Source organism: Prionailurus viverrinus, chromosome B3, assembly GCF_022837055.1.
Source record: "Prionailurus viverrinus isolate Anna chromosome B3, UM_Priviv_1.0, whole genome shotgun sequence".
Lineage (NCBI taxonomy): Eukaryota > Metazoa > Chordata > Mammalia > Carnivora > Felidae > Prionailurus > Prionailurus viverrinus.
The window spans coordinates 55,455,273-55,478,439 of record NC_062566.1 but is presented as its reverse complement, the minus strand read 5'-3'; the positions used below and the strand labels follow the sequence as shown (position 1 = coordinate 55,478,439).

At 38.8% G+C, this 23,167-nt stretch overlaps 1 protein-coding gene across 2 annotated transcripts in view; it reads left to right on the top strand.

Moving 5' to 3' along the window:
• ADAL (adenosine deaminase like) overlaps nucleotides 1-23,167 on the top strand; it is a 25,275-nt gene extending 2,108 nt beyond the window's left edge. For both annotated transcript variants that reach the window (XM_047861218.1, XM_047861219.1), the window contains exons 2-11: nucleotides 4,318-4,547; nucleotides 4,804-4,934; nucleotides 5,652-5,712; nucleotides 10,338-10,425; nucleotides 12,953-13,034; nucleotides 15,451-15,577; nucleotides 16,657-16,737; nucleotides 18,573-18,711; nucleotides 21,225-21,325; nucleotides 21,876-23,167. In XM_047861218.1, the coding sequence (XP_047717174.1) occupies nucleotides 4,482-4,547; nucleotides 4,804-4,934; nucleotides 5,652-5,712; nucleotides 10,338-10,425; nucleotides 12,953-13,034; nucleotides 15,451-15,577; nucleotides 16,657-16,737; nucleotides 18,573-18,711; nucleotides 21,225-21,325; nucleotides 21,876-22,070 (1,071 nt within the window). In that variant the 5' untranslated portion in view covers nucleotides 4,318-4,481 and the 3' untranslated portion in view covers nucleotides 22,071-23,167. The remainder of the gene's footprint in view (nucleotides 1-4,317; nucleotides 4,548-4,803; nucleotides 4,935-5,651; nucleotides 5,713-10,337; nucleotides 10,426-12,952; nucleotides 13,035-15,450; nucleotides 15,578-16,656; nucleotides 16,738-18,572; nucleotides 18,712-21,224; nucleotides 21,326-21,875) is intronic.

Sequence of the window (23,167 nt, the reverse complement as noted above, 5' to 3'; positions counted from 1 at the left end):
TTAGGTGGAAGCAAATAATGTACCTGCGTGTTGGTTCCCTGAGGGAAATTAGCCAGTGGAGAGAGAGGTTGGAGGAACAGAAAAGTGAGATTAACTGGTGGAGTAATGACTTGAAATAGCTAGGAGGGAATGGGATTTAGGGCACAAATTGATGTTGAGGACAGAAGAATGAATCCTTTACCTCTGACTTATGAGAGAAGAAAGTGCGCGGATATAGATAAGTATAGGTGTCGGTGAAGGCAGAGAGAGATAGAAGGAATCCATACCTGATGGCTTCTGTTATCTCTCTAAAGCTGGCAGCTGGGTTGTTAGTTCAGTGTGAGGGGATTGGCCCGGGGTGGGGGGAGAGGGGCTTCAAGTGTTTGGAATTGCCTCTGATGGGAATGGGAGCTCCCCTGAGCTTGCTGGGCTGTGGGAGCCTCATCTCTAAAACAAGAAGAGTGGGTGGGGCGCCTGGGTGGCGCAGTCGGTTAAGCGTCCGACTTCAGCCAGGTCACGATCTCGCGGTCCGTGAGTTCGAGCCCCGCGTCAGGCTCTGGGCTGATGGCTCGGAGGCTGGAGCCTGTTTCCGATTCTGTGTCTCCCTCTCTCTCTCTGCCCCTCCCCCGTTCATGCTCTGTCTCTCTCTGTCCCAAAAATAAATAAGTGTTGATAAAATAAGAAGAGTAGGGGCGCTCAATCGGTTAAGCGGCCCACTTAGGTTTCAGGGCATGATCTCGCAGTCCGTGAGTTCGAGCCCCGCGTCGGGCCCTGTGCTGACCGCCCGGAGCCTGGAGCCTGTTTCAGATTCTGTGTCTCCCTCTCTCTGACCCTCCCCCGTTCATGCTCTGTCTCTCCCTGTCTCAAAGATAAATAAACGTTAAAAAAAAATTTTTTTTTAAATAAAATAAAATAAGAGTAAGTGCTGCTTTCTGAGTTGTCTCAGATTTGATTGAGGGCCAAAGAGAAAAAAAAAAAGAAAGAATTGTGGGACTTTAAAATATGTATACAGTACTGTAGAAGTATATTATTATAAGTTAGTAAAATACATGTGATGTGTTAGAAATAGTACTTTTTTGATAAAGAACAGATCAAGAAAAGTGATTCAGGAAGAAAGAGAATGCAGCCAAATTTGTGATTTGGATACCTTACAATTGTTTTCCGGTTATTATTTTTTAATCTGTTTATTCTCATGTAAAATGAGGATGATAATATCTCACGGATTGTTGTGAGGATTAAGTAAAATAGCCACCTAAGAAACTTAGCACAGTGTTTGGCTCATGATAAGTACTTAACAAATAGTAACAAATGTCTTTATTATTATGACTTCCCTTTTTTTTTATTTTTTATTTTTTTGGTGTGAAAAATATTCTCTGGGAGACAGGAGACTTGGTTCTGATCTTGGTAACTTGATGAAATGTAATACAAATGTAGAAAGATCTTAACTCCATGTGTTGCCTTTTGGCTACTCACTCCCATCCCAGCTTCTTCTGGCCCATGCCACACCTAGCCCAGAAAGGTAGAATGTGACAGGGCATGGTATTGTTGACGGCAGTATCTTAGGCATGGATCAGGTTTTTTATTTTATTTTTTTAAGTTTATTTTTTTTAGTAATCCCTATCCCCAATGTGGGGCTTAAATTCACAACCCCAAAATCAAGAGTTTCATGCTTCTCAGACTGAGCCAGCCAGGCACCTGAAAACAACAATATTTTAAATGTGTAAAGATTGTGCTTTTTGGTGGCTTTCACATTTCCTCAGGCTAACATTGTAGCCAGTGGGTCAGTAAATTTACAATGAGTTAAAGCTCAATCTGGAGGGTGGCTTGAATGTAGCACAAAATAAAATCAGGGTCCTAGAGCCAATCCTAGAGGATTGACCAGTCAATAAAATCAATCCTAGAGGATTAAAAATGTATATGAAAGGCTAGCCACCTGTCATATTATCAGCCCGCTGTGAAAAATGTCCTAAGTGCTTTTTTAGGTTGTTGTTCTGTTGTCTAAACATAAAAGTTCTTCCCTCTCACAATTCATAATAATAAAATTGTTTTGCAAGTTTTAAAAATTATTTAATTATTTTATAATTACTTAAAATTAATTTATTAACTATTTAATTTTTTAAATTATTAGTAAGTAAATTATCTAATTTGTTAGTCAAATTTTTCATTTATTAAAGTTATTTTAGAAAGCAATCAAGTATTACATGCTTGTTGTGAAACCTTCAAATTGAACAAAACTGTGTACGGTAAATAAAAGTGAAATTGTCTCCCTTGACGTTTGCCATTTCCAACTCACTTTCTTAAGACTTCTATGTATCCTTTCCACCCAGGTATATGTATGGTTTCTCTCCCTCTCTGTTTTTATATTATTTTTGCTTCCCTCCCCTTATGTTCATCTGTTTTGTATCTTAAATTCCACTTAAGAGTGAAATAATGTGACATTTGTCTTTCTCTGACTTATTTCACTTAGCATAATACACTGTAGTTCTATCCATGTTGTTGTAAATGGCAAGATTTCATTCTTTTTGATCACCAAGTAATATTCCATTGTGTGTGTGTGTATGTATATATATATACACACACACTACATCTTCTTTATCCATCAGTCAATGGACATTTGGGCTCTTTCCATACTTTGGCTATTGTTTATTGACCATTTTAATATTGTGGTAACTTATTTAACGCCTCTCAGTATCAACTTGATTTGTAATGTGGCAAATTTATTTTGCAAGGTTATTGGGAAAATTAAAAGTAATAGTAAAAGCACTTGCTACTTACCTGGTAGGGTCTGAATGGAAACTATTTGTCTTATCAATATCATCATCATTAAGATGTGAGAACCCAGAGGGTCAGGGTGTCTATTCTGAAAATCACTAATTTCATTTGAAATTTTAATTTATAAGCCACCTTCAGAGGTGAAGGGAAATGAAGATTTATTTATCATCTACAATGTGCTAAGCATTGTCCTAGGTGCTAGGGAGGTAAAATAAGCTATAGTCCTGTTTCTTCTGAAGTTCATAATCTGGTGAGAAAGAAAGACAAGTAAGTCAGTGATTGAGATACAATGTGACAAAGTGCTGATTTAAAGGTAGTCACTGGATTATATGGGACAGTAGTAGAGGGAAAATAGATGACTTTATTAATCCTTAGAGCTACTCTGCATTTGTATCCAATTTTTACAAATAAGAAAACTGAAACTAAGTAATGAAGGCCATACAGCTACTAGATGGCAGAACTATAAGAATTAATCTAGGTACATGTGACTCCAGTTCCTCTGCTCTTCCTTTTATTTTATGTTATGTTATGTTATGTTATGTTATGTTATGTTATGTTATGTTATGTTATTTTTGAGAGAGAGACAGCATGAGTGAGGGAGTGGCAAGGAGAAAGAGAGAGAGAAAGAGGAGGGGGGGAGAGAGAATCAATGAGAATATCCCAAGTAGGCTCCTCACTGTCAGCACAGAGCCCAATGCAGGGCTCAAACTCAGGAAACCATGAGATCATGACCTGAGCTGAAACCAAGAGTTGGATGCTTAACTAACTGAGCCACCCAGTTGCCCCTCTTCCTTTATATTTTTTAAGCAGCTCAAAAACATAAACTTTTACCCAAAATAGGCTTTATAAATTTCTACTTTTAGAAGTAGTTTCATAGAAAGTTCTAATAGGTAAGGAATACTCAATACCTTACTAAATTCCTTTATTTTTTTATTGTTTTATTTTGAGAGAGAGAGCAAGCAGGAGAGGGGCAGAGAGAAGGAGAGAGAATCCCAGGCAGGCTCTGCACCATCAGCGTGGAGCCCAAACCCATGAACTGTGAGATCATGACCCAAACCAAAATCAAGAGTCTGACGCCTAACCGACTGAGCCACCCAAGCACCCCCACCTTAGTAAATTTCAGATTTTAATTCACCTCTACCAGTTTGATGCATTTTCTTATTTCTAGTTCAGATTGTTAGTTTGCTTAAGTTAGCATTGAAGGGGTTTTCATCTTTTTTTAAACATTTTTTTAACGTTTATTTCATTTTTGAGAGAGAGAGAGGCAGAGCACAAGCAAGGGAGGGGCAGAGAGAGAGGGGGAGAGAGAGAGAGAGAGAGAGAGAGAGAGAGAGAGAGAGAGACAGAATTTGAAGCAGGCTCCAGGCTCTGAGCTGTCAGCACAGAGCCTGATGTGGAGCTCAGACCCACCAACTGCAAGATCATGACCTGAGCTGAAGTTGGACACTTAACTGACTGAGCCACCCACGTGCCCCGGGGTTTTCATCTTTTTAGGAATAAAGTGGCAAAATTCTGTTTCTTTGCTTTTATGTCAACACCTGAAAATGTTCATATTTGTTTACATAGGTGAAGCTGAGCCCAGAGCTACATATACAGTTTATCTTATCAAAATATATGGACATAAAACAATCTGAAGGAATTCAAGACCACAGAACTTACTGACAAAAGTACATGGTACTGTTTATAACAAGAACGAGAGTATTTGGAGAAAGATCTTTTTCTACTACGTCATGATGGAAGCAGAAGAACACCAGCAACCATGGAAGACAGCTTTTTATTCAGAATTACCTAAAGTGGTGAGAATTCAGCCACAGATTTCTGGAGTGGTTACTAATTATACGGACATCTGTGGTGTTGTTGTTGTTGTTGTTTTCACAAAGAGAAGTAAATTTTATAGGTAGAATTTAAACTTTGTAAACTATAAGAGTCATGTAGCTACATCTGGTAGGTAGTTTACCTGGTACAGAATACAAACATCAAGTACCTGGTATGATGCTATGAATCTAGTTGATACTTGAGAAGTTTTTACTGATTGTATTCTCTTGTTTTTAGGAACTTCATGCCCACTTGAATGGATCCATTAGTTCTAATACCATGAAGAAATTGATAGCCAAGAAGCCAGATCTTAAAATCCATGATCAGATGACTATGATTGACAAGGGAAAGAAAAGAACTTTAGAAGAGTGAGTTTGGGGAGGTTGTGGACATATTTCTTTTTTTTTCTCTTTTATTGTTTTGAGATTGTAAATAGTATGTAAGAATCCAGATTTTTGTAGTTTAGAAATGTGTAGTCATTTGGTATGGAGGGTATAACTTGACATACAGCATTTTTTTCCAGCTGTCAGGCTGTTGACAGTATTTTTAGTGATAGGTTGTTTGTAAAGTTGTACTATATTGAAATATTCTTTCTTTCTTTTTTTAAAGCTTATTTATTTTGAGAGAGAGAGAGCGGGGGAGGAGCAGAGACAGAGAGAGAGAGAGACAGAGAATCCCAAGCAGGCTCCACATGATGGGGGGCTCAGTCTCATGAACCATGAGATCATAACCTGAGCCGAAATCAAGAGTCAGACACTTAATTGACCGAGCCACTCAGGTGCCCCTGGAATATTCTTTACACTTAAAAATATAGGCTTATTGACTTGTCTCCCTGTTTGCTGTTATCAGCAGAGGGTAGGAGGTGTGGTGAAGGGAAGCTACTGTTGCCTGCTTAAAAATAATGTTTTATTTTTAGTCATTTGATTATCCTTCCAGATCAGTATAATTTTTGAAAAACTTAGTCTGTAATTCTTTATAGATGTATAATTAGTATTAGCCTAAAATATATTAATTCAACGTAATGGGTTTGTCTTGAGTGACAAGTTTTTGATGACTAGAGTATGTTAAAACTTTTCATGTTGCAGATGTTTCCAGATGTTTCAAATTATTCATCAGCTTACTACTAGCCCTGAAGATATTCTAATGGTGAGAAATGAAGCAATTTTTAGAGTGGTTTAAAAACTATTAAGTAATTTGTGCACTTCTGGTGTTACACATGACCTTTTGCTTTGATCAAGAATCAAATGAGAAATGCTTTCTGCTTTTTTATGGCAACTGTTTTCAAAACCAACATCTGACATTTGCCGAGAACTAATATCAAAAGACTACATTCATTGAAAAAGATAAAAGAACCAAGATCATCATTTTCTGTTACATACCAGATAAAATGGAGGATAAGATCCTGTCCTGTTTTCCATATATTACTTACCATATGAAATATTTGACCATATCTGGCCATTTTCTTGATAAGGCTTTATCTGTATTGCTTGAGATGCTTTTAACTGCCTAGGTGCACAGTATAGACAGTAAAGTTCAAGAAGTACTTAGAGATTGAATGATTAATCCCTAGGGAAAGTGTGCCTTCCCTCTGGGGATAAAGGACTAGAGGACACCATTGTGTTCTCTTATCTGAAGCTCTGTGATATTAGAGCCTGATACAGAAGACTGGCTTTTGTATCATTGTCTGACCAGGATGGCATTTTATTTTATTTATTTATTTTTTTATAAAAATTTTTATAAAAAAAATTTTTATAAAAAAATTTTTTATAAAAAAATTTTTATAAAAATAAAATAAATTTTATTTATTTTTGAGACAGGAAGAGACAGAGTATGAACAGGGGAGGGTCAGAGAGAGGGAGACACAGAATCTGAAACAGGCTCCAGGCTCTGAGCTGTCAGCACAGAGCCCAACGCAAGGCTCAAACTCACGGACGGCGAGATCATGACCTGAGCCGAAGTCGGCCGCTCAACCGACTGAGCCACCCAGGCGCCCCCAGGATGGCATTTTAAAATGTACTCTTTGTAAATGGAGAAAAGTAAATCCTACCAGTGTTATTAACCATTAGAAAAAAAATGGCAGATTAAGAAGTATAACCTGTGTTTTTGGAGAACTAACTTCTGACTAGTCAAGAAAGAGTTTTCCTTGGCTGAGACTGCTCCTCATGATAACTATAAGTAATCATCTTTTGAAGGAGAGTTAACTCTAAAAGTTTAGCTCAACAGAAGTTGATTGAGTGTCCGCAATGTTCTAGGCACTCTGCGAAAGACTGGGGGGTATGAAGATAGATGGACATGGTTACTGCCCGTGAGGAATTTATATTTAGGTTGGAGAGACAGACCCATAAGTAGATAAATCCAATATAATGAGGTAAGCTGTGTGTTAGAGATATACACAGGGATTTATAGGAACCCAAAGGAGCATTGTCTGATCAGCCACTCAGTAGCATTGAATACTGCTGGGAATGTTTCACTTTCTGTTGTTGATTGTAACAGAGCAAAACTCATGAAATTTTGGATTTGAAGAGCTTAATATTCTGGCTATAATAATCCCATGCTCATTATTTAATTCCTTTCAAAGTTGTTAAAAAGCTTTCTTAAAATGAGATAAGGCCAAAGGATACAAAAATACAGATTTGAAGGGGTACATGCACCCCAGTGTTTTTGGCAACTTTATCAACAATAGCCAAACTATAGAAAGAGCCCAAATGTCCATCGACTGATGAATGGATTAAAGAAGATATGGTATATATACACAATGGAATATTTCACAGACATCAAAAAAAAAATGAAATCTTGCCATTTGCAACAATGTGGATGGAGGTAGAGAATATTATGCTAAGCGAAATAAGTCAGAGAAAAACAAATACCATATGATTTCATTCATGTGTGCAAATTAAGAAACAAAACAGGTGAACATATGGAGGGAAAAAGGAAAAAAAGAGAGAGGGAAACTAACCTTAACTTTTAGAAATAGAGAACAAACTGAGTATTGATGAAGGGAGGGAGGTGGGGGGTGGGTTAGGTGGGGAATGGGTACTAAGGAGTGCACTTGTTATAATGAGCACTGGGTGTTGTATGTAAGTGATAAATCACTGAATTCTCCTGAAACCAATATTGCACTGTATGCTAACTAGAATTTAAATAAAATTTGAAATGGAAAAAAAGCAAGGTGAGGAATTAAGATTCTATGATTTGACTTAGTGGTACTAGAATGAATAACTTTAGGTGGTTCTGAAGGAGGACGCCGAGAGTGAAATTAGTAGCATTTACATATAATAAATGAACGCTGTAGGGGAGTATGTGGAGAGATTGTTTGTAAATGTGGGATCAAGTGTGTGGGATCACTTAACAGTCCAGGCAAGGTAACCTGGGTGTAATCTCAAAGAGAAAAAGGATTGGAACATGATTGATGTGCCAGACACTACATCCAAGACTACTTTCTGAGGTAGGTATTTTTACTGTTCCCTTTTTGCAGGTGGAAAAAAAACAAAAAACAAAAAAAAACCTTGAGGCTTAAGTAGGTTAAAGGTAACTTGTTCAAGGTCACTCAGAATAAGTGGAGGAATTGACTGTCTGGTTCCAGAGCCTATGTTCTTTTTTTTTTTTTTTAATGTTTTAATGTTTATTTACTTTTGAGAGAGAGAGAGAGAGAGAGAGAGAGAGAGCGCGCGCGTCAGCGGGAGAAGGGCAGAGAGAGAGCGAGACACAGAACTTCAAGCGGGCTCCAGGCTCCGCACTGTCAGTACGGAGCCCGATGCGGGGCTTGAACTCACAAACTGAGATCAGGACCTGAGCTAAAGTCAGATGCTTAAGCGACTAAGCCACCCCGGCGCACCTAGAACCCATATTCTTTCTCATTCAAGAGATGCAGTCTTACACCATCCTTAGAGTAAGCAGAAACTTAACTGTGTTGTGTCATATCTGAAGAAGGAGCTTGAAAAAGAGTTGTCCTCAGTACCTGTTGCTGCGTGGAGCAGAAAGGCCTGAATCTGGCAGACACAGTTGTGGACTCCAGGGAAGTACTATTGAACATGAGTAGGGATGATTCCACAGGCCTCAACATGGCCTAGATAAATCATTTCATTGCTCTCATTCCGTGCTTGTCAGTGTCCTTCTGTTTTAGTTAGTTTCACAGGTACCTCAAGAAACCAAGAAAGAGTACTTGGATAGTAGATGTGGTCTCGTCAGTCAGTGAGGACCACCACTTCATACCCTCACCTCCACCCTCATTGTCAATGCATACATTAGCAAGTAGGCTTCTGCATTAGCTACATGTGAGCTGGGATAGAGTGGGTTGGCCTCTGTGGGTCTGTTCGGTTCTGGAGCCACTGACAAGATGCAAGCTCCTTGGTCTGTGTAGATGAGGCCCACATTCTCGTAGTGGCATTGGCAGCAACATGGAGTTTTGGGGGCAGCAGTGCCATGGGGTCCAGTACCTGTGATGCTCATACAGAAGCTACAGGGTCATGCTTAGTGGTGGAAGAAACAATGGTATCTTGCTTGGTCTAGAAGTGTCACATGATTTTGCATGCTTTTGAGGCTGATTTTCCAGACATGCTGAATCTGAGCTTTGTATATTTATATTATAATAAATTCCTTTTTGGCTTTAAATACACACGCGCAAAACCAGATGAAGCCCAGACCTTGGATCACAGTGAATCTACCAAAGTAGTGCCACCTTGTTAGGTGCTGTCTCCATAATCAGCCAACCTTTATTCCTTTGCCAGGACACTGCCCTTGCATGCCTATGTGCTTGTAGTTGAAGCGGGTTAAGATTAGGGTACCAACTGCAAGGACTAACTAGAGCTGGTTGTCACAGCATTTCCAACCTGGTCCTTTTTTCTTCTAGATTTGGTATTTTTAGGATTGATGGCAGAGAAGGAAAAAATGAGTTTATCCTTTTGATATCATTTGCCCTGGTCATTTAACCATTTTTGAATTGTTGAAATTTGTGCTAACGTGGATACCATTTTACTCACATTTATCACCCATTTTCTTTGCCAAAGAGGAATTTTTCTTAGTACTTTTGGGGCAAATTTAACCCTGCCTGAAGAAATTCTTGAAAAGTACAACTTATTCCTAAATAACTTGAATAAGAACATTAAGCCATGGCTTTAAATGGTGAGTCAGTAATACCTAATTGTTTTAGCCACTTCTTTCTTTTTTTTAATGTTTATTTTTGAGAGAGAGAAAGAGAGCGCAAACAGGGAAGGGGAAGAGAGAGAGAGAGGGAGACACAGAATCTGAAGTAGGCTCCAGGCTCTGAGCTGTCAGCACAGAGCCTGACACAGACCTCTAACTCATGAACCACAAGATCATGACCTGAGCCAAAGTTGGATGCTCAACTGACTGAACCACCCAGGTGCCCTGCCATTTATTTACATATGTACCTCCCTAGTACTATGCACTCATAGGTAGTTTTAGTTTTGCCTCATTTATCTGTTTTATCAACTGCTGTTGTGAACACTAGGAAATGGAGAAATGCTAAAGAGAAAAGAGCAGAAAGGTGTGCATGATGTGTATATTTGGATTTAATGTGAGAATGAGTGCTGTGAGGGGAGCTGTTGGAAGTGTTACAGTTTGGTCAGTCTCCCGCAAGGGTATGACAAAGCAGGTCATCTTGACTGCATGAGAGACTTCCAACATTTTTTGCAAATCAAGTTTAATGCATGTGATAAAGCTGTAGCATGTGTTGGGACATTACACCAACGTTTTTATTGGGACCCTTACACTAACGTTATCAATATTGTGTCCATTGCCTTAATTATCAGGTCACAAAAGATGTCATTAAAGAATTTGCAAATGATGGTGTCAAGTACCTGGAACTAAGGAGCACACCCCGAAGAGAAGATGCTACAGGTAGAATTTAATTACTTCTTGGCAAATGTACTTTTTTTTTTTCCTGCATGCTTTGATGATTTAAGTGTTTGTAAGTTTGGGAATATGAAGCATTTACTTTTACACTGTTAAGGAGTTAACAGTCCAAATCTTATGATGTACATTATTAATGAGTGAGGTATTAAGTTAAAATCAGATCAGGGATTATCTGTTTAAGGGAAATAAGAAAACCTGCAAAAAATTTGTTTGTTCTTATTTGTTTTTCTCACTCTGAGAAAAGGATACTTGCTCCTTATAGTTACATTGTTTTAAAGAGAGGCTAATTCTCAGTCCTTGCATCAAGGGCACTTGAGACAGTGCCACTTGAGTCGATGCAGACTCATGTTTTATGACGGTCCCAGAAATGAAGATTTTTCAGTCACTTCTCGGACACTGATAGGCCAGGAGCCAGCAGCAATAAGGTGGTAAAACCTCTTTTCATGGAGATGAGTGGATCTGAATGTGGTGTGGTCTGAATTCCCTGGGACCCTCTTTTCATAAGGACAACATTGAGAGATATTATGTAGTGTCATTGGGTCCCTCGTAATATGTTGCGTGTGACCTGAAAAGGCCCTGTCAGGTCATCTTGTGCCCTGACATGTGTAGCCCGATCACTCAGAGGGTAAACATTTTAAAAGTACATAATGTAAATATTGAGGTGCAACAAGCAGAAAATTCTTACCTTGCATTTTTAAATTGCAGGATCAGTTCCAAGTTATGCTGGTGAGGATAGTGGAAGGGAAGGAGAGAAGAAACCTGCCACTTATCAGAGCTAGTTTGCTCTTTGAATGGAGATTCAAAATGGGATGTTAGCCTAAAATACAATAGTGGGGAATGGGTAAATAAGGGTTAATGTAATATTAGACAACCATTAAAAATATTTGCAAGGATACTTTAAAGACTTGGGGCTAAGCTCAGAATAGTGTTAAACAACTGAACTGGATACACATATACCTAGTAGCATCTCATCTATTAAAAAAAAACATGTATGTATACTTAGAAAAACAAAGACAGTGGTTATCTCTGAGCGGTGGGATTACAGGTTAACTCTTACTTTTTTTCTTTATAATTTTCTGTGCTTTATTAGAGATTTTCCGGGGTGTCTGTGTGGCTCAGTCAGTTGGGCGTCTGACTCTTGATATTTCCCCAGGCCATGATCTCAGATCTCAGGGTTGTAAGAATGAGCCCCTCATTGAGCCCTGCAGTGGGCTCTGCACTGACAGCATGGAGCCTACTTGGGACTCTCTCTGTCCCTCTCTCTCTGCCCCTCTCAACAATAAATAAACTTAAAAAAATTTAGTAGAGATTTTTCATCAAAAATAAGCATTTTATGATTGGGGTATGAGAGTATTGTAGAGGAACTTGTTCTGGAGAGTGTTCTTTCAGAGCCCCTCAGAACAGGAGGGCTTTTGCACCCAAAACTGGAAGAACTGCTCTAGTGCCTAGACTGGAAACATCGAGCCTGACCAGGATTGAGGTGAGAGCCCAAGAGGGGATTTTTTTCTGGACCGGCAGGAAAACATTCTGCTAATAGAGAAAAATGGTTTTGTTATTTTAAGGACAGGCCTTTAGAAAGGGCTTGTTCTTGTGTTTGTAGAACAGCACTTCAAATTTTCATAGCAATTTGTGAGAGTAGTTGTTTGTTTATTTAAAAAAAATTTTTTTTTAATTTTTGAGAGAGAGAGAAAGTAGGGGAGGGGCAGAGAGAGAGAGAGAGAGAGAGAGAGAGAGAACCCCAAGCAGGCTCCACACCAACAGTGCTGAGCTTGATGCTGGACTCACACCCACGAAACTGTGAGATCATGACCTGAGCTGAAACCAAGAGGTGGATGGTTAACCGACTGAGCCACCCAGGTGCCCCTGTTTAAATTTTTTTTTTAAGCAGCTACATGCCCAACATGGGGCTTGAACTCATGACCCTTAGATCAAGAGTCTCATGCTCTACCCACTAAGCCAGCCAGGTGCCTCTGTGAGAGTAGTTTTATGTCTGTTGAATCTAAGAAAATTTTTATTTATTTTATTTTAACATTTATTTTTATTCTAAGAAAATTTTTAAAGGGCTTTATTTTGTACGTCTTTTTTTTTTTCATTTCAGTTTTTTTAGTACTTCATTTAAAAAATTTTTATTAAGGGTCGTTGCCTGGGCGGCTCAGTTGGTTAAGCGTCCAACTCCTGGTTTCCGCTCGGGTCATGATCTCACGGTGTGTGGGTTTGAGCCCTGCATCAGGCTCCACACTGGCAGTGCAGAGGCTGCTTGGGATTCTCTGTTTCCCTCTCTCCCCCTCCCCTACTCTGGCTCTCTCTCTCTCTCAAAATAAATAAACATTTAAAAAGCATAATTAGTATTTACAAAAATAAAGTACCTGTAAGGGCCATGTTTTAACTCATCTTTAATCATACCCTGTCACAACATAAAGTAAAAATGTAATTATTCTTAGAGGGATGCTAATGTTGAAGGATGAAATAGTTGATGATCTCTTTACAAATATTTTCTTTATGTCCTCTCCAGGAATGACTAAAAAGACTTATGTGGAATCTGTACTTGAGGGTATTAAACAGTCCAAACAAGAAAACATAGACATTGATGTTAGGTAAGCAGCCCTGTACCTTAGTGGTCACTGTTTTAAAAACTAGAATGTGAAAATGTTGTTATTTTGATCATGAGTGTAGCAGATTTTTATATATCAAACGGTAACTGATTTTACCTTAGAAAAAAAGAGTCAAGAACTCTATTGCTCAAAGTTGAGAATGCAACTCTAATTTATTCATGTGGCAGTAAAATTCTGAGTACTGTTGCTCTAGAGAAGTATGGCTTCCTATTGCCTCCACTAAAATCAGAATTCTTATTGTGGCCAATAAGGTCCCATGTGATCCGGTTGCCTCTCTTCAACAGCCTTATCAGGACCACTGGTTATTACATGCTGGTTTGCTGTCTGTTCCTCAGATAGGCCAAGACTATCCCACCTCAACACCTTTGTACTAGAACACACTTCTGCCATATCCTTGCATGGCTGGCTTTTCATTATTCACTTCTCCTTTTGGTTGTCACTTGCTCAGAGGGGTCTTCCTTGACCACATTATCTAAAGTGCCCCCCCAAATCCTCTAGTAACCCCATTTATTTCCTTTCTGGCATTCTTCTTAACAGGATCAGAAATTATCTTGTTTTATTTGTATATGTGCTGCTGAAGCAAGCACTGTCTTGTTTTATTTGTACATATATACCCACTAGAGTGTAAATTCATGAAGCTAGGAATCTTTTCTTTTGATTCTCCACTACCCCTCCAGTACTTAGAACAGAGGTAACATAATCAGGGCTCAATAAATCCTTGAAGGAAGAAAGCTACCTGTATAGTTTCTGGCTACAAAATCTCTCCAAATTAACCTTAACTAGGCTAACACCATCCCCTCCCCTCCAAAAAAAGCAGGTAAAAGACAAGAGAATTCAGAAAAGAAGACTTACAACTGGCCAGTAAATGTATAGGGAACTGTTTAATCTCACTAATCAGACAGTTTTAAAAAGAAATATTACAATGCCATTTCAGTAGGCCCTCCCCAAAAAGGTTATTACCAAGGGTATTACCCCAAAAAGGGTAATAACCAATTGTGAACTTACACACTGCTAGTGAGCATATGTAATAAATAAAACTTCTTTAAAGAGCAATATGTATTCAGATGTATAAAAATCTTTCCCTCTGACCCAGTATCCCACTTCTAGAGATGTTTTCCTAAGGAAATAAATTGATTTATATGTAAGATTCTTTATTATAGTGTTATTTATAACAAAAAGTGGAAAGAATCCTTAAACATTCAGCAATCAGAAGACAGTTATATTTTGTTATGTTCATATGATTTATGTTGTTTTCTAACATTTTTTTTTTTTATTTTTTTATTTTTTTTTTTCAACGTTTATTTATTTTTGGGACAGAGAGAGACAGAGCATGAACAGGGGAGGGGCAGAGAGAGAGGGAGACACAGAATCAGAAACAGGCTCCAGGCTCTGAGCCATCAGCCCAGAGCCTGACGCGGGGCTCGAACTCCCGGACCGCGAGATCGTGACCTGGCTGAAGTCGGACGCTCAACCGACTGCGCCACCCAGGCGCCCCTGTTTTCTAACATTATTTAATGGCAGGAGATATCGTTAAGTTAAAAAAAAAAGACTGCATTTTATATATAGTTGGCCCAAATTTTGTAAATAAATAAATGCTGGAGGAATTTATTTTTTGTATGTGTGTAAAAAATTGATAAATCAATAAATGCTGGAGGAAAATTATGCAATATTAACAGGGGTTCTTTGGGTGTTAGATGCCAGCTAACATACAAAGAATGCATTTGTATCAGCTTTTGAATATGTGTTAGAATTAGAATATTACTGTTTTTGTAACACTTAATGAAATAATGGATCTAAGCCTCCTGATGAAGGAACATGCCACCACCTATGAAATACTCTTGCCAAAAAATTGAATCTGATCAAGCCTGTAGACTAGATTTAATTTTCAATTTATAGGAAATATAAGAGACAGGAGAACAGGTTAGCAACACAGGAATTCATCAAAATACATATTGTGGGAAGCTTTATAGGACAAAGCACCTGGTTTCTTCAACAAATAAATTCAAAAAAAGAGGTGGTGTGGGGGGTATGGAGAAGGGGAAAGGTGGGGCGTGAAGGGAGTGCCTCTAGATTAAAAGAGTCTTGGGATACATTGACCAACATAATACTTGGACTTTTGTTGAATTCTGAATCAAAAAAACTAAAAAACAAATACATGAACAACAGCAACAACAAAAACATGAGACATTTAGAAATATGAATACTAACTAGGTGTTTGGTGCTATTTAGGAATTTATGTCTCTTGCCTTCTGGCAAAGTAAGCTGTCCTGTCAGTCAGGCTATACCTTTCCTAGTAACTAACTTTAACATGTAGCCTGCTATACCTCCCTGGCTATACTCAGAGTTGTCTTTTTTATCTGTACCATATTTGTTTTCAACTTTTTTTCTTATATTAAAGGTATTTGATAGCAATCGACAGAAGAGGTGGCCCTTCAGTGGCCAAGGAGACTCTTAAACTTGCTCAAGAGTTCTGTCTCTCTACTGAGGATACAGTTCTTGGCCTTGACCTCAGTGGAGACCCTACTGTAAGCTACTTTTCCTAAATACATTTTATTTCTAGAAGGTAGAATCAGTTTGTGGGGTAAGGATTAGCTTGGAGCATCCTGCATTTTCCAGAGGTCCAGCAGACTCTCAATGTGGATGAAGACCTATTCTGCCCTGGATGACCATAATGTCTGTAGCAATTGTTCTCAACGAGGACTCTGGGAAAGAATTAGGCCTCTAAAACAGAAAAAAGAAAATGATTAGCATGGCAATATGATTATTTTCTCCATTCTTCTAAAGATGCTACCCAGTATCTTTCTATATGCATAGGAGAGAAGTTAATTTATTACATACAATGCATGTTTAATGCTTAATTAATACTTCATTATGACTAGGGCTTAATTATCTCATAGAACCCCCAGTTGAGAGAGGCTGGCCTACAGCTTCTTGAATGTCAGATTCAAGAACAGTGTCTAGCCTGTGGCACTATTGACATTCTGGGCCAAATAATTCTTTGTCCTGGGAGGATGTCTGTGTATTGCAGGGTGTTTAGTAGCATCCCTGGTCTCTCTATCCACTAGATACCAGAAGCACCTTCCTAGTTGTGACAACCAGAAATGTTTCTAGATATTGCCAAATGTCCCCTGTGGTGGCAGAATTGCCTCTAACTAAAAACCATTGAATTTAGGGAGTCCCAGGAAACTGGTTCTTATGGCTTTGTCTAAACCTGGATTATTCTGCTCTTGTTTCATTCATCTATTTGGTAGAAGCTTTCTTTGCTCTAATCATTCAGGTTTCTGAATCAGGTGAGTTCTCCTTAGTGCTAGATATCTAGATTTCCTTTCAGAAATAAAATTTGGTGACCTCCATACCTAGCTTGGCTGACTGACCTCGGGTTCACGAGACTTAACATTCTTGATGGCAAGGATTGTGTTTTTGCCAGCTTTGTATTCCCTAAGGTGTCTAGCACATTATAGGTGCTTTATAAATGAAATTTTCAAATGAATCAATCTGCCATTTTTTCTTGCCATTATTTTTATTCCTTTGTTTACTGAGAGTACCCAATTCTTTAGTTTGCCTAAAATGTTAATGCATCTTTGTTTTAACTTTTATATTCAAGGTAGGACAAGCAAAAGACTTCTTGGAACCTCTTTTAGAAGCTAAAAAAGCAGGTCTGAAGTTGGCATTGCATCTTTCAGAGGTAAATAATATTGTAAAATTAGGCTGAGAAGGTAGATTACAATGAAAATAATAATCATTTGTAAATGGCTAAAAGTAAACCTGCCTTGGAAAAACATTTTTTTAGAGGAGGAACATAGAAATGTTGTAAAATGTAAATTATAATGGTAAAGGCATGACTTTCTTTAGTCCCTCATGTTACTGTTTTTATGTCTTTGTGGTTCCTGGGGGTGGCTGTTGACTTGCACTACAGCTGTGTTATTAAAGCAGCTTAATGACATCTTACTAGAGAAAATGCATAAATTTTCATCATCAGGCTTGTCATTGGCCAGCTGACACTGAGAAAAGCACCAGTTCATCTCACTTGTCTTTGTAGGATAAGGGACCTGAATGTATGACATACACTAGTAAGAAAGGAAGTAACTCATCATTATTTTATAAGGCTTATCAGAAGATCAGGTGCCCTTCATTGGGCCTCAGCTCCTTGGCAACATGAGCAAAATGACAGACAACGTACAGATAATGGTGGGAGAACAGTCACTTTTGTAAGCACATCCCTGTGAGGCAAAGAAGGGTGTCTACTACACTTTCCCCCATTTTACGGATGGATTTACTTTGTACCTCAGCACTTCTACCAATTTTTTTTCCTTCCTTCCTTCCTTCCTTCCTTCCTTTTCTTTCTTTCTTTCTTTCTTTCTTTCTTTCTTTCTTTCTGCATACAAAAGCTGTACATAATTATTGTATACAACTTGATGAGTTTGGGGTTTATTGTCTTGAGTGCAAGAAATAATACTTAAGCTACTTATCTCACAAGTTTATTGTATTAGGTGCAGTAATATATAAAGGTTGATAGCATCATGATTTGAGGCAAAAATTAGAGCTTCTTGTCAATACTGATGTTTTTCATTTCTACAAGCAAAGGGTCAGTAATCTAGTGGAAGAACTTAAAATCTAGGATCTGTGTTTCCACAGTCTGATCAAAAACCTCTCTCACTCATAGGTTAGCCTCTAGCTGACCTAACTGATGTCTGATTTTTAGCTATAGGTCAGTATAATGGAACAGCCAGCATGTTTTACTGTGACTGGTTATCTCTGGTTTTGGGCAACTGCATCAGAACCTTCTCTTTACCTTAGTCTCTATTGCTTTTCTTGTTTGATCCATAAAACATTTCATTTCAAAAAAATTTTTTTTAATAAAAAAATAAAACATTTCAACATGTTATGGTCATTTGTATTTTAGGCTATCCAGCAGATAAAGAGCACAGCTAGACCTTTTCATGGTAGTTGGGGAATGTCTAGCTTTGTCAAAATAAAACATGCACATCTGAGCCCTGAAGTCAGAGCTCCATGACCTTAGACCAAAAAAAAAGACAAAAAACAAAAAAAAATAAGCTTTATGTTTTAACTGCAAAAGTTAGGTGTATCTGAAGAAAATCCAAGTATAGAGAAGTATAACGTAGAAGGAAAAAAATTAAAAATGGAGGGTCCGCTTTCCCATTTCAGTTCTGCTCCCACATTGATCCTATTACTTTCTCTGAACTTTAATTTCTTCATCTTAATACTTTGTAAGATTCTTGTGAGGTTTAAAGGAGAATTTATGTGAAAAGGCGCAGAGCAGGGCTGTGTTTGTTGTTATTATTACCTTTGCTGTTAACTATATTATTGTCATTGAAGTGAATCTAGAAGAATATTGGGAAATGAAAGATAAAGGCAAAGAGAGCTGGGAAGGTATAAGTAGTTCAGCTTTCCAGAGTGTCAGCATTATCTTCTTTGAGGGACAGAGTAGCTGGCTGTAGAAAAAAAAGTACTTTGGAGAAACACTGGAAAGGTTATTCATTCTCTCTCTCTCTTTTTGAGATTCCAAACCAAAAAAAAGAAACACAATTACTTCTGGATCTACTTCCCGACAGAATTGGGCATGGGACATTTCTCAACTCCTCTGAGGGAGGATCGCTGGAACTGGTAGATTTTGTGAGGCAACACCAGATACCACTGGGTAAGGCTTGGGGCTTTAAGACAACACTCTGTGCCTTTGTCCCCAGCCACCAGGTTGCATGCAACCCAAATGTAGAGGAGTACTGTTCTAAATATGTAAGTGTCATTTAGAAATAAAAAGTTGCATGGTGCATGTGCTTCCTGAGCCTCATTTAAATAACAGAAAGTTTTACTACCTTCCATTAGAATATAAGCTCCATGAAAGCAGGGCCTTTGTCTTGTTCACTGCTACATTCCCTCGTTCCGGAAACTCAGTATTATATTGAAGGAATAAGGGTCATCTAGTATTTTTAAACGACTTTAACCAAATTAATATGTGTTATGAAAATATGTGACATTTATTTAAAAATTAAGAATTAAAGGGGTGCCTGGGTGGCTCAGTCGGTTATGCATCTGACTTTGGCTCAGGTCATGATCTCATGGTCTGTGAGTTCGAGCCCTGGGTCGGGCTCTGTGCTGACAGCTCAGAGCCTGGAGCCTGCTTCGGATTCTGTGTCTCCCTCTCTCTCTGATCCTCCCCCGTTCATGCTCTGTCTCTCTCTGTCTCAAAAATAAATAAACATTAAAAAAAATAAAAAATAAATAAAAATTAAGAATTATGGATGATTCCAAGTCCTATTTTTATATGTGTGTTGACTATTACATACTTGTTTGTCTACATCTGTATCCCTGGAGTTGCTTTTATTTAACAACAAGTATTTATGAAGTGCCTACTCTTTTCTAGTCACTGTTCAAATTGCTGGGAAGAGAGCAGTAAACAATACAGGCAAGATTTCTTTCTCAAGGAACTTATATTCTAGCATAGGTAAGAGAGGCAGTAAACAGTTACACAAGAAAATGTCAGTGTTAAGTTCTTTGAAGAAAGTTAAACAGTATGATATAATAGTGATGAGATAACCACTTTCAATTGGATGGCCAGGAAAGGCCTTTTCTCTAGAGGGAAAAAAGCAGTTGGCTGAAAACTATTTTACTAACTTATCAACTTGCTAAATTTGCAAATTGGTCAATTGGCAAAAACGTGTGGGTGTGTGTTTTTTAATTACTGATAGAGTTTTCAGCAATTAATAAGTTTTTTTTTTTTTTTACTAAGGACATTAAAAAAATTTTTTTAATCTTTATTTATTTTGAGAGAGCAAGAGAGAGACAGAGCATGAGCAGGGGAGGGGCAGAGAGAGGAGACACAGAATCCGAAACAGACTCTAGGCTTAGAGCTGTCAGCACAGAGACCAGAGCAGGGCTTGAACCCATGAACCGTAAGATCATGACCTGAGCTGAACTCAGACCCTTAATCAACCGAGCCATCCAGGCGCCCCATAAGGACATTTTTAAACATCCATAAAAGTAGAGAAAATAGAAACCACTTGCATAGTGATCTTAGTGTGGTGGCCCAGCTCTGCACCCAGCAGAGTGAGGGAGCAAGTGGCTATCCCTTGGACTGAGTGGGAGGTTGCCTTACCCTACTCAGCAGTCACCATCAGTCAAGTCACTGAAGTATTTCTGCTCTGGGTGGGGTAGCTGGGTACAGTGTGTCAAGGCAGGAATTTGCCAATAATAGAAGTCATTCTTTTTTTTTTTTTTTAATGTTTATTTATTTTAGAGAGAGAGCACAAGCGGGGGTGCAGAGAGATAGGGAGACACAGAATCCAAAGCAGCCTCCAGGCTCTGAGCTGATAGCACAGAACCCGATTTGGGGCTTGAACCCACAAAGTGTGAGATCATGACCTGAGCTAAAGTCGGCGCTCAACCAACAGAGCCACCCAGGCACCTCTAGGTGTCATTCTTAAGATGGACTTACTTGCAGCCGACAGTGAATAGACAGTTGTCTGAATAAAGAAGCTTAGGGATTTTCTTGAAGTTCATTTCTGCTCTTGGCTTTTTTAACGCTATAGCCCTCAAGCAGTGCTACCATTTTGTCTTAGCCTCTACTGTAAGATGAGGAAGAAGTGCAGCAACCCTTCAAAAATTCCTTCATCAGGGGCGCCTGAGTGGCTCAGTCAGTTGTGTCCAAGATTTCGGGTCACGTCATGAGCTCACAGTTTGTGAGTTTGAGCCCCACATCTGGCTCTGCGCTGACAGCATAGAGCCTTCTTGGGATTCTCTCTCTTAGTCCCTCTCTCTCTACCTGTCCCCTAGTTGCACTCTCTCTCTCTCAAAATAAATAAACTTAAAAAAAAAAAAAAAGAAGAAGAACAGTTCCTTCATCCTACTTCCCTGCTTCCTCCAAGGTGACTGACTGCCTTTTACTTTCCTCTTTCTACTCCATTTCCACATGGCTGTGGAGGGGTAGGAGTTCCCTGCCTGGTACAGTTGCTGCCGTAAGTTGCAGCATATATTTCCACACAACTACACTATTTGAACTACGAATTTTCACACATAAGGTCAATTTTGTAAACTCATGGACTACTGAAAATTAGCATACTTTGGAAAGATTTCTCATGTATCTGCTTGGTGAACACTGATGAGTGAGTCTACTAATCTGCTTTTAATAAGAGACTTTTTCCTCCTTTCATCTAGAACTCTGTTTGACCTCAAACATCAAAAGTCAGACGGTTCCGTCTTATGACCAGCATCATTTTGGATTCTGGTACAGCATTGCCCATCCTTCTGTGATCTGTGTAAGGTTATTTTGTTTGAAGTACTTTGCTCCATTTTAGTTCCAGAGGTGCATTAGGTCAGACATTCACTAGCTGAATGCCTTGCATGCCTGAGGGTAGTACCCAAGTAGAAGAGTAAGAGGGGATCAGGGCAGCAGGGGCTGCAGAGGGCCAACGGAACTCAGGTTTGGCTCTATGGGAAAAGGTCCTGGATAGTACCCAAGGGAACATAAAAAAATACTGATGCCCAGTACCATCCCTTGAGATTCTGTTTTATTTGATCTGGGGTGAGTCCTGTACACAGATACATTTTAAAAGCTTCCTGGGTGATTTTTAATATGCAGCCATGGTTGAGAGCCACTGCTCTGGTGTTTTTAGTTTTTGTTTTAAAAAGGACAAATAAGCCTATTTCGTTATAGATATGCATGAACGCACTTATAGGCCTATTTAGGCTCTTAAAAGAAGCATGGTAAATATTAGGAAAATAGAGTGTAAACAAAAGTTTTTTCAAAAATTATTTTCTTGTTCATTTTAAAACTTCTTGGTTTTGTTTTGTTTTGTTTTTTGGCAGACCGATGATAAGGGTGTTTTTGCAACACACCTTTCTCAAGAGTACCAGCTGGCTGCTGAAACATTTAATTTGACCCAGTCTCAAGTGTGGGATCTGTCTTATGAATCCATCAACTACATCTTTGCTTCTGACAGCACCAGGTCTGAACTGAGGAGGAAGTGGAATCATCTGAAACCCAGAGTGTTACATTTTTAAGCTGCAGTGAGATAAACTACTTTTGACTATGTGCTGCAACCAGGATCTTCCGGCCATATCCCACTTAGTAAACCGTCCACCGCTCCCTTTGAAGCACAGCAGCCAGCTACCACAGGTTCCATCACCAGCACCATATTTGTGGTTGGTGCTCAGTAAACATGTCTTAAACTGACTGCAGACTCTGAGATCTTACAGAGCTTACCTCTAAGCTGCTTACTGGAAGGGACTTGAAAGTGGCTGCTAACTAAACTCCCCATTCCACCAGTTCCTTTCCATTAGTGATCATAAAACTTAAGGAAAATCAAAGAAATTTCTCATCAGGAGGAATTTTGGAGTTACTAATCTAAATAAGATGAGGAGAGGGGAAAACAGATTGCCACCAAAACCTTTAAGCCTTGTAGCTTGTGGCAACAGCTCTCTGTATTTTGTTGTGCTTGTTTTAATCAGACTCCCTTCATTTAAGTATTCCCTGAAACCCCAGGCTATACTACATACCATGGATTTTTGTGAATATCCAGTAGTCAGGGTTAATCTACTTTGAATGACCCTAGTGGCAGATAAAGCTAGCTTCTGAGATCTGACTTTGCCCTTCTCATGATTAATTCCCATGGAATCAAGGTGGTGGTTCTTTAAAATGTTCCTACCTTACCCTTCTCTTATTTTGACCATAATGGAGCTATGCCAACCAGATATTTCTTGAACTCTAAGGTACTTTGGGCTTCAATCCAGCCTTTAATCTGACTTCCAGTTGTTCCAGAGTTTTGTTTCTGGAAGAGCCCCATGGTGGGTGTAGGAGAAATTTAAGGTCCTAACTAAAATATTTCCATATAACATCTGTTATTGTTTAAGCACTGTGATATCAGAGAATATATGTGAAAACTTTGAGATACGCATCTCTCTGGATAGTTATTTGAGTATATAGGAGTAGATTTCATTTTAGATTTTGAATTGAATAATGGAAGAATTGAGTGTTCATATCTCATCTTCCCTTTCCTTTTTAAAAAAAAAATTTGGGGGGGGCACCTGGGTGGCTCAGTCAGTTAAGCCTCTGACTTCGGCTCAGGTCATGGTCTTGCGGTCTGTGAGCTCGAGCCCCG